Below are 11,232 nucleotides of genomic sequence, written 5' to 3' on the forward strand. Positions count from 1 at the left end.
GAGATGTCCGGGTAATTGAAGTCACCCATGACAACCAAGGTCCTGGAGCAAGCAGCCTCAGTCAGTTCCCGGGCGAACTCCTGGTCGAGCTCAGGACTTTGGGTGGGAGGTCTGTAGTAGACTCCCACTGTTGTGTCCTCTGTGCCGCGTTCCCCATGAATTTTAACCCAGAGGGTCTCCAGGCGTCCACCCTGGTCGCCAACATCAGCTTGCAGGGACGTGTAGCTTTCCTTAACATGATATTACTGGCGGATACTGGGAGGGTTTTTCTGCTTCTTAGATGTTTCTGCATTGGGTATTTTTCAGTCAAGTCATGTAGTGGGTTGGGTTGTAGTCCTGTTGGGCTTTGGTTGCCAGGTCAAAGTATCCCAGCCCGCCTGATGTTTTGAGGGGGGGTTCCCGCCTTGGGTTGCTGCTGCTGAACTCTTTCTCCTCCTTGCAACTATCTAACAGCAAGCAGTCTCTCAGCCTCTCTTCACAACAGAGTTTGTTCTCCCAGCTATTCCAGTTGCAAACTTCTTCCTCCAAAATATGAAGCCTGAAGTGCTGCCCCAGCCACCCTGTGTGCCACATGCTGCAATACCTCCTGCATTACCACTAATTTCGCTGGAGGACTTTGTTCCTTCACTACGAGGAGCTGTGCACACTGGGAAAGGGGGGAGCATGTGAAGCCATTGCCTGTGATGTGCAGGCAGAAACCTGGAGCACCAGTTGGCTTGGTGGGGGAGTGCATGTGTAAGGTGGGAAGGAGGGAGAGATGGGTTATGGGGTGTAACAGATAGCCCCCAACCCCTGCACTCACAGCGGCTTTGTTCTTGATTTCCTAGTGACTTGTCGGCCTGGACCCCCATCCCTCCTTCTTACCTGCCCCGGAAATCCACAGAACCCACCTTTCCCTGTTGCCAGGCCAATATCTGCAATGGTTGACCTGCGGGAACTAGGGTTGGTTATAACCAACCCCGTTCTCCCTCAGCATTATGTTCCTGCTTTCCGCTTCCCCTCACCACCATGTAAGAACTGCCATACTGTGCTGAACCACAGGTCCATCTAGCCAAATACCTTGTCTTCAACAGTGGTTAATAGCAGATGCTTTAGAGGAAATGGATAAGAAACAGAACATGTGTCAGACCCTCTAAGTCACCAGCAGTGGGTTATACCCCTACAGTGTATTTCATAGCTCCAGTGGACCCTGACCCTGACTACCCAGATGTCAGGCTAATCCCTTTCCGATCCTGGTTCTGCTACTGGCCTCCACAATGTCACGTGGCAACAAGTCCCCTATGCAAATTGTGCACTGCACAAAAGAGTATTTCTGTTTGCTTATCCTAAACCTGCTGCCTGATAACTGCATTGGGGGCTCCCTAGTTCGTGAATTGAAACCTGGTGAATGACAACTATCATAGCTGCTTTTTCCATGCTCAGAATTGTATTGATCTCCATCATGTCCTCTGCCTTGGTTCTCTTTTTTCCAAGCAGAAGAGTCCCAGGCTTTTCAGTCTCCTTGCCTGGAAAATGTTCTGTATCTCAGATCACCTTTGCTTCCCCTCCCTGTAACTTTTCTAATTTTACCCTATCTCTTTAGAGTTGGGGTGCCCAGAAATGTACAGGGTACTTGTGACGTGGGGCACCATGGATTTATATAGAGGCATGATCATGTTTTTCAGTTCCTTTCCTAATGATTCCTAGCATTTGACTTGCCTTTTTGCCACTGCTGCATATTGAGACTATGTTTTCTGAACTCTCTGCAATGACTCCAGGATACCTTTCCTAAGTGGTAACAGCCCATCAATCAGAAGGGTTTGGGTTATTTGTTCCACATGTGCATTACCTTGCAGTTATCAGTGTTAAATTGCATCTGCCACTTTGTTCCCCACTCACTCACTTTTGGGAGATCTTTCCTGTAAGTCCTCATCACCAGCATTGCCTCCGACTACCCACAATTGTTCTGCATCGCCAGCGTACTTTGCCATTTCACTATTTACTTGCTCTTCCAGATGACTTATGAATAAGCTGGACAGTGTCGGTAGCAGCACAGTGCCCTGCTTTCCCAGTTGAAATATAGCCATCTAGTCCTATCCTTTGTTTCTTAACTTTTAACCAGTTTTCAGCCCCTGAGAGGACCTTCTCTTTGTTCCCATGGTAGCTTTGTTTAAGAACCTTTGATGAAGAATCTTGTTAGAAGCCCTTTGAAAATCCAAGTGTACTCTCTCTTCTGGACCCCCTTATCCATGTGAATGTTGGCCTCTTCAAAGAGCTCAGGATGTTTGTAAAACACGACCTCCCTTTATAAAACCCGCACTGACTTTTCCCCAGCCTATCACTTTATCCATGTAACGAATTCTATTCTTTTATTATAATTCTGCCAATTTGCTGGAAAGAGAAGTTAGGCGTCTAACTTCATATTGCCTCCATATTGCCTCTGGGCTCTATTGCTCTTTCCTCACCCTACTTCCCCAAAACTAGTAGCTACTCCTATTTCTACTTGTCGACAGCAGTGGTTCTCAACTGGGGTGCCATGACATCCTTTCAAGAATGCTGCAGTACCAGACCAGGGCTCAGCAGGGAAGGGAGGTGGGCAGGGTGATTAAAAATCCTTTTTTTTTTAAAATAAAAAATTGGATTTAAAAAAAATTTAATCAGATTGTTTTATTTAATCATATTTTTTGTTAAGACCCATATAAAGATAGTTTTAATTTAAGATATGTTAGACCTCAAATATGTCATCATGGAATAGGGATTATAACTTTTAACTAAAGAATATTTGAGAAAATATATTCATGTAACCTCTTCAGAAAAGTTTTATAAATACGTCACAACAGGCCATGGACTGGGACTATATTAGGGGCCCAATCTTATGGGGTTCCCAGAGGCTCCTCTATAGATTAGTAAAGATTAACGAAAACCACTCTACCCAATGGGACTCAGGGCTCAGTCTAGAAGATCCCATTAAGCATCTCTGTGATGCTTAGTTTCAGTTCTCACACTGTGGGTTTATGTCTCCAGAGATAACACCCTTAATAACAGCAGTGTATGGAGATGGGAGATGACAGAGCTGATTAGCTACCCATCAACCCTGGTGTCTCTCTGCAAGTTTGTGTACACAGAGTCAAGCCCTTACCTCTCTCTAAAAGTGCAAAGTTTCAAGAATTTAAATGAACAGAAGATTGTTGGGTGTGGAGTAGATCTGGGCAAGGAGGAGAAGTCTGAAAATAAATGCAAGGGGGGAGAGGCAATAAAAAAACAAAAGAGAAACATTTTGAGCGCCATATTCCAGAAGTCTTGAGGGATAAGTTTCTGAGTATACCCTCTCCATTGATTTGAGCTCTAGTGAGGGAATGGTATGGTAGAAAGGAAAACTTATCATGGCAGCAGGCCATGAAAGAGACCCAGTTTGGGAATATTTTAATGAAAGTTATATCAAACAACAAGAATGCACTTTTTGTAGAAAACAGTGATTAAATCGAGGTGTCCTGACCAGTGACTTCAATCATGTTTTAAATTGATTTGATTTAAATCAAATCCACCCTGGAGGGGGGAAAAACCAAATGAAGACGGGAGTGTCTGCTCCTGCTGCAGCTGCTTCCCTGTGCAGCCCTGTTTGTCCCTCCTGGAAACAGGCATGCAGGGCAGTCCTACCCGGCAGTGGCAGCACACTAAAGATAAATTAGGTAAGCTGTGACTTTATAGTAGTTCTCACCCAAGTGAATTCAACTTCAGGCAAGGTCTGAAGGGGTCCCTTGACCTGTAGAAATGCCACAAAGCAGAGCATAGGGCCTAGCCCTGCTCTACCAACTCTCTGTTCGCTGTAAAGCCGCTAGTGTTTGTACTTGCACTTGAAACCTCTTTTCTACACTCACCCCCATCCTTTCCTGAACAATGCCCCCTTCCCTGAGCTCAGGGCTACCATACCCCAAGGCACTGAACTGCTGCTCATACCTCCCATCATGCCACAAATACTGCTGGGGCCATTTTGCCTGTCTCCTCTCCTTACTCCAGTAGCACATTCAGCCAAGTCCTGTGTGTCCCAATGCTAATCACTGATGCAGACAGCTCTGGGTCACTGTAGGTTTGTAGGTTCTTCCTCCTGTTACAGCCTCTTCCTTACACTGCCCCCTAGTCAACAACTGACCATAAGTGTCCAGCACACAGGGAACTGTAATTCATCATTTATGGTTGTATTTCAGCTGCTGCTTGTTCCCTAAATAATTACAGAGGATTTAAAGCTAAGCCAAAAAGCAGCAGCATGGGTTTGTGACCCCTCCTGCTTTTCTGGGCTATATGGAAGGCTTCTGACAAAAAAAAAAATTCCCCCAAACAACATTTTTTATACTAGAAATTTAGATTTGGCAAACCCAGGATAATTACAGGCCCAGAGAACAGTTGACTTGATGATGTCACAAGCAATCAAAAGCTGAACAATGCAGATGCAACTGACTTTTTAGTCAAGAGTGTTTTATTCCCTTCCACCAATACTTCCTAACGGCAATGCCTACTCGGAGTTTGCTAAAGTTTCAACAAAGTCTTCAGTTGTTTACTTTAAAAAAAAATCCTCAGGACCATCAATAAATCACCCACTTGACTCAGGAAACTCTCATTCCCCAGCCTCAAAGTGTGCACATAATTTTTTCCAGCTTTCTTCACAAAGGAGTGACCAAAGCCACCATCTCACATCGTAAGAAATCTTTTCCAGCTCACTGCTAGGGAACTGCCACTGGGGATGAAGTAGGTGAAGGGATCACTGCCATGGCCTAAAAAGCAACATGTTACAAATATGGCAGTGAGTGTGGCACAGTCAGGTGCTGTGGCATCCGGTCCCTGTGTGAGGAGGTAAGCCCCCTTCTCCTCCACCCCACACCCACTCCAGCTACCCTAGTGCCAGTAGCCGGTGGCCCTCAGGACTGCCAGCATTGCTGCCCTTCCCTGCTTGGCAGCCCCTGTGCCAGCCTGGCCTCCCATCCCTCCCTGAGTGTGCTCTGCCGCAGGTAGGTGATCATGGGGCTGCAGCAGCACTTTTGAACCCAGCTCATCCCACTCACTCTCAGGGCTCGCAGGAGGGGCCATGGAGGCAAATGGCTTCAGTCACAGACAATGAGGGTGGGAAAGGACCCCAGGAGGTCACATCTAGTCCAACCCCTGCTCAAAGCAGGACCAGCCCCAATTATATCATCCCAGCCAAGGCTGTGTCTCAAAAACTTCCAAGGATGGAGAGTCCACCACTTCTCTGTGTAACTTGTTCTAACCTCCTAGTGAGAAAGTTCTTCCTAATATCCAACCTCATCTTCCCTTGCTGCAGCTTGAGCCCATTGCTCCTGGTTCTGTCATCTGCTACCACTGAGACCAGTCCAGCTCCGTCCTCTTTGCAACCCCCCTGCAGGAGTTGAAGACTGCTATCAAATCCCCTCGGTCTTCTCTTCTGTAGTCACCAGTGTATGAGATTTGTAGAGGAGCAAGCTGGCTGGCAGGGTTCCTCCCAGGTACAGACCGGGGGGCAGGGAGAGGGCAAATGACTGAAAGAGCAAGCCATGGTGAGGTGAGGTCCTGCCCCCAAAGCCATCACTTGGCACCAGGTAGACGAGCGGTTCTCGCCAATTTTACCCTCGTGGCTCCCTCCACAACTTTTGTGAATTTAGATTCTCACTCGGTGACTGGGTGCTATTAAATGGGGGGCTTGAAGGCTAAAAAGGTTGAGAACCAACTGGGATAAGAGTACATGCTTAAAAAATAGTGTTACAAAGGGACATTGCATCTTCTTATGCTATGTGAAATACAGGACACAAAGCCAAGCAACAAAGAAAACAGTCACTGAGCCCCTTGCTTGGTCACTAGATTCTGCCATCCCTAGTTGCAACAAGTAGTCCTCTACTCTAGGGATTAGCTCCACTGAAGTCAAACTGGCTGCAAAGAAGGAGCAATAAAATGCTTTCTTCAACTGGGGCCAACGGGAAATCTTCCTCTGGCACCCAAACCAGCATGGCTTGAGGAAGGACTTTAAGGGTTGGGCTCCCAGTGCATGAAAACAAGTGGTTTATTCAGCAGAGAAACTTACTCTGGAATAGCGGAAATGGCTCCCAGTAGAACCTCATTACTTTGCGCTGTTCGGACAACCTGTTCGGAGTGACTGAGTTTGCCAATTAGCGGTTACGCAAATGCACATGGACGAGGAAGCATAATCCGTCACAGGACAGATTTTGCTCACTTCTGACAGCGCAGTTCTGCCTTAACTCTTTATAATCCTACCTCAGACAATTTCTTAGAGAGGAAGGAGGGTTCAGTGATCAGGGCACTGGCCTAGGACTGGAGAAACCTGGGTTCAGTTTCCTGCTCCACCACAGACTTCCTGCCTGAGCTGGTGCAAGTCCCTGAGTACTCGTCTCTGTGGGAGGTTATTCCACAGTAGCTATTTCAGATGAACTAATCCTGATCAATTCCCAGTGTAACCAATGTTGTTCCAGAATAAGTGTCTCCAACTGGGTGGCATTCAGGAATAGTTTTTGTGCTTTAATTCAGACTCTCCCTAATCCAAATTAATTCGTAAGTGTAGATAAGCTCTAAATACCATATTTAGTCCCATATGACACACACCTTTCCCTACAAAAATCAGCCCTCCAAAATCAGGGTACATGTCCTAAGCGGGGAAGGTGATTTTCTTCACCGGAATAGAAGCATGGAGATGGTGTGCTGCAAAATGCCTGCTACTTCTCTCTGACACAGCAAGCAGAAAGGGCAGAATCCAGTTTTAACATTTTCACAGTTGCTGTCGAATTGGCAGCAGCTTTTGGCTGAGAAGCCAAAAGCTGCTACTAATTTGGCACCCGCTGTGAAATGGTTAACACTAACTTCTGCCTGAAAAAGCCAATGAGCTCCTGCGTGCAGCCAACCATGTTTCTGGAAAAATCTTCTGCATTCGACTTTCCAAAAACCAAGTGTGCATCTTATTTAGGGGCACATGCAATAATATGGAAGAAGACAAGATAGCAGCTGGAAACAGGCAGAAGCTACATGGAGACAAGTGGCAGTCTTAGCACATTAGCAACCTAGCCCTGGTGATGTTTTCCAGGCATTATGCCAAAGGCAAGTTTTAAGGAGGCTTTTGAAAGAGAAAGTTGAAATGGTTTATAGGAAGTTCCTCATGTCTGTGGGGCAGCATGAGGGATGAAGGGACTTTAATAAGCAAGTGGCTGACAGGGGCAAGCAACACTGGCTGACTTGTGGTATGAGCAGTCCCTTGCTGGTGAATGAGGGACAGGTCAGGTGGAAGGAGGCCACAAAGAGCCTTGGAAACGAAGGCTGGCAGCTCATGGTTCATGCAGTGCAGAAGAGGGAGTGGGGATGCACAGAGTGGGTGACAAGGTTGGAGCACTGGGCTGGGGGAATGGTCTTCGCAGCCATGTCCTGGATGGACATGAGCAGAGCAAGGCTGCATTCATAAGGGGTAGAGAGGAGGATGTTGAAGCAATTGAGACAAGGGAGGCTGGATGAGAGTCCTCCCCCTGCAGATGGACAGAAAAGGCTGTAGCACAGAGGTGCACACAGAGAGGATTGGCAAGGCTTCGATGGAGGAAAGGTCTAAGTTGAAGGGGATGCACAGGTTACAGGCCCTACTGATTGGGTTATGACAGTCCCCAGGCAGGGACTGGAATAAAGAGCCACATTCAGCTTGAAGTGACAGCTACTACTCAAGGCAAAGAGACAGACTGAGACAGTAACTTGGACAGGAGACAGGTTTGAAGCAGAACTGTCGATCTGTGAGATGTCAACGCAAGCATGGATTGTGGCTTGTGTTCATGAAGAGGGACACCCGGAAATAAGGTGTCGGGGGGAGAGAAGGGGAGCAAGCACGGAGCACCCCATGGAGTCTTCAGAGATGGCTGGAAGCAGGATGAGGAGGAAAACCTGGAGAGAATGACTGGAGAGGCAAGAGGAGACCCAGGGGAAGACAGAGCCTCAAAGACCAAAGGGGAGGGATAAGATGCTGAGAGCATGACAGGCTATCAAAAGTGGCTGGCAAGCCAAGGAGGCTGTGCAATGCAGAAGGGCTTCTTAGCCTTGGCTGGAAAGGTCATCAGACAATATGTGGACGGCAAGGTATGGGGAAGGCTGACACGGACCCAGAGGAGAGGAACTCCAGATAGCTATTATTAACAGCACGTTCAACGAGCTCAGAGATGAAGAGGGAGCTGGAAGGACTGTTGGAGGGGCAGGCAGAGTCAAAGCCTGGTTTGGGCTTCCTGTCAGAGGAAAGAACTATGTAATATGAAAAGAAAGAGCGAGAGACGAGTATGAGAGCAAGGAGGAGCATAAGGGAGGGGATGACAGTTGCCAAGTGAGAAATCAGCAGACAGTGGGATGGAGTCACGGGGGACTTTGAGAAGGAGCATTAGCATATCGCCCACATCTGCGACGGGAGGAAGAGAGGCGCCTAGGACGAAGAAGGGAAGGCAGCCCAAGGGCCGGGGCCAGTGCAATCCGTAAATACAGTGGAGACTGAGAGGCGCTTAAACACGACGGCAATGGGGCCCATGTAAACACTGCAGATTAGACTAGAGAGGAAGTGTGTACCTCACCCCAGGGACTGCAACGTGTTCTGTGGTGCATTCTGGGGAAGGAAAGCTGCATTAGTAATGGGAGAGCTTACTACAGCCTCCACGCTACTACTTATTTGTTGAACCCCATGGAGACAGCTGGCTTTCATGTGCCAAAAAACCAAGGAGCAAGTGAGTTTCTCCCACATCTTGCTGAATAATTTCCAGAACAGAGACTTGTTTTTACCTGGGGCGTAGCCAGGGCTGCTGGTTGGATACATATTTGGGTTGTAGGCAGGGGCAGCTGCGGGATACCCAGTTGGATAACCTGCAATGAAAAGGAGAGAGACGTTACACTGCTGTCAACAACAGTCAGGAAAAAAAATCAAGAGAGAATAACCTTAGAAGAAAAATAAAACTCTCTGTAAATGTACACGTCATCGGCAGAGGTTTTGGAGCAGAAAATGTATTATCGGATGGGCCATGTTGAGAACAGGGGTGTGTTCAATACAATCTGTAGAAAACTACCAAGAAAATACATAAGTTGAAGGAGTCTGATGATGACAAACCGGAAGTGGATTCAAAAGATGTTCATTGGCTGCTTTTGTGGACATATTAATGATCTCCCAGGACAAGTTCAAGAGAAGAGCCACACATCCGAGCCCACGGTTTGCTACATGGATAATCACTGAACTTAAAAGAACAAAACTCAAGCGAGGAAACATTGCTACCACCTCTTGCTGATCCAGGGGGTGTGGTGCTGTGAGCCGAGGGCGCTCTGCCTCTTACTAGAAATCTCCATGTCACGACGTGCTCCCGCACACAATACATGTATCCAGCAGCACGTGCATCTGTCAATAAACCACTCTTTTAGTGTCGGGTCTCCTTTATCCAATCAATTAATGATAATCCCTGGAGTTCAAACCGTTGGGGGTTATTCTTGGTTTGGTTTTCACCGCCCACAACTGTTTTACAGATCTGGTTTGGTACCGCTCAACACAATTGCCTTCTTTCTTCCCTTTGCACTCACTATATCCCTCCTACAGTTTCAATGAGTTGGGCGTTCTTTGCTTCCTGCTGCTGAGTGGAGCTGTGCAGCGTTTACCAGCGGCGACCATTTCCTCGGTCTCTCTAGGTACTTAAGTCGCCCCCTTCCTATGACAGATACAGGTCAGAGTGGGACAAAGTCAATCCTAGGTGGTCTCCTATGTCAGAGTAGACTGGAGCCAGTAATAATAAGGCCCTCATCAGAGATCCAAATCAATCTTCTTGCATTAAACAAAACCAAAATTACTGCTTCCTTCCCCGGTTGGTCCCACTGTTAAACCCCCAGCCGTGTTTTCATACCCCGCGTGGTTATGCTTGCACTGTTAAACCTTCTGCAATCTAGGTTTCTAAAATTTGGCCTCCAGAACTAATCTGAGTGCCGCGAAGATGTTTTTTAAAGGTAATTTGAATGCATCTAATTCAACAATCATGACCATTCTACTGGAATAAATGATTGTATGTTTTACCCTCTCATTTTCATCAGTGTTACATTTGGCTTCTAAATCAGGTTAATTAAAAATTGCTGTAGTTAAGGCTGGATATGCTGTAGCTTAACAGCTCCCCCCGCTGCCCCGCTAAATATAAAACCTATGTTGCTGATGTGCTTGGGCATACACAGGGTTTTAGCAATCAAGCAGCAATTTGGCACGTTATTTATAGATCCAGTGATTGCACACATCGCCTTAATGATGAAGACCCTAAGTCAAAAATATCCACATTTCATCTCCTGTTCACTGGATTTTTTTTTTGAAGCGTCTTTTCTCCCTCCAGGTTGTTAATGGCCATTGGTACCGACTTTTTCTACGCCTAAAGCCCAGCCCCTGAATACACTGAGCTGGAAACATCTTCCATTACTGGAGCCAGATGGGATCCCCAGCATCATGGCTGTGCAGAAGAGAGGACCAGTGCCATCTCTGTACCACTGACCCATTTTTTTCTCCCATGAAAGGAATCAAGAGAGGGGACATCGATTATGCTCCTTATAACTGGAGACAAAACACGACGGACCAGACCCTGTTCCATCTATTAAGTGCACACATGGACATCGATGCCTAAATGTGATCCTATTCCATGCTGCTCATGTCCCTGAAAAGACCTTAAATACATCTACTTTTGCAGCACACCATCATCTTTGCTTTTCAAATAACTCACAAAAAAGCAGAAAGTAAGAAGAAAACCCATCCACCTTCTGCATTAATGTTTTTTCAGGGACTTGAGCAGAGCGGAATAGGATGACACTTAGGCACCTAAATCCACTTCCACACCTAATAGGGAGAAAAGGAGCTGGTCCCCAGAAGTTAACTGAGATGGCTGGCATGATGATGATGAGGAGGAGCTGCAGCTGAAGCAGGCTAGGAGAGAGAAACCCCCAGGACATACTGTCCACGTCAAACCCTTTTCAGTACGTTCACCCCCGGTGGGAAGCCAGTGAGACCATGGAAGCTCCTCCTGTGACACCTGGAGCCTTTTGAATGTATTTATGGTCATTAGATATTTCTTGTTAATTAGGCTCCTTGCCCTAAGAACAGCATATGATGTCCAATCTCCTTCACCTACGTCTTTTTTGACCAAAAGCATTGAGCAGGGTTGGCTCTGGAGACCTTTCCATCGCTCCCTTTCCTTACACTAGGTCAGGCTAAGGCAAGGCAACACATTGGAAGGG

The 11,232-nt window shown here is 46.9% G+C and overlaps 1 protein-coding gene across 2 annotated transcripts in view; it reads right to left on the minus strand.

The window, feature by feature from the left end:
* FAM168A (family with sequence similarity 168 member A) overlaps positions 1-11,232 on the minus strand; it is a 257,430-nt gene that overhangs the window by 62,326 nt on the left and 183,872 nt on the right. For both annotated transcript variants that reach the window (XM_019530534.1, XM_019530532.1), the window contains exon 3: positions 8,770-8,850. In XM_019530534.1, coding sequence (XP_019386079.1) covers positions 8,770-8,850 — 81 coding nt within the window. The remainder of the gene's footprint in view (positions 1-8,769; positions 8,851-11,232) is intronic.

This window comes from Crocodylus porosus, unplaced genomic scaffold (genome assembly GCF_001723895.1).
Source record: "Crocodylus porosus isolate Cpor-Errol unplaced genomic scaffold, CroPor_comp1, whole genome shotgun sequence".
In the NCBI taxonomy this organism is placed as follows: domain Eukaryota; kingdom Metazoa; phylum Chordata; order Crocodylia; family Crocodylidae; genus Crocodylus; species Crocodylus porosus.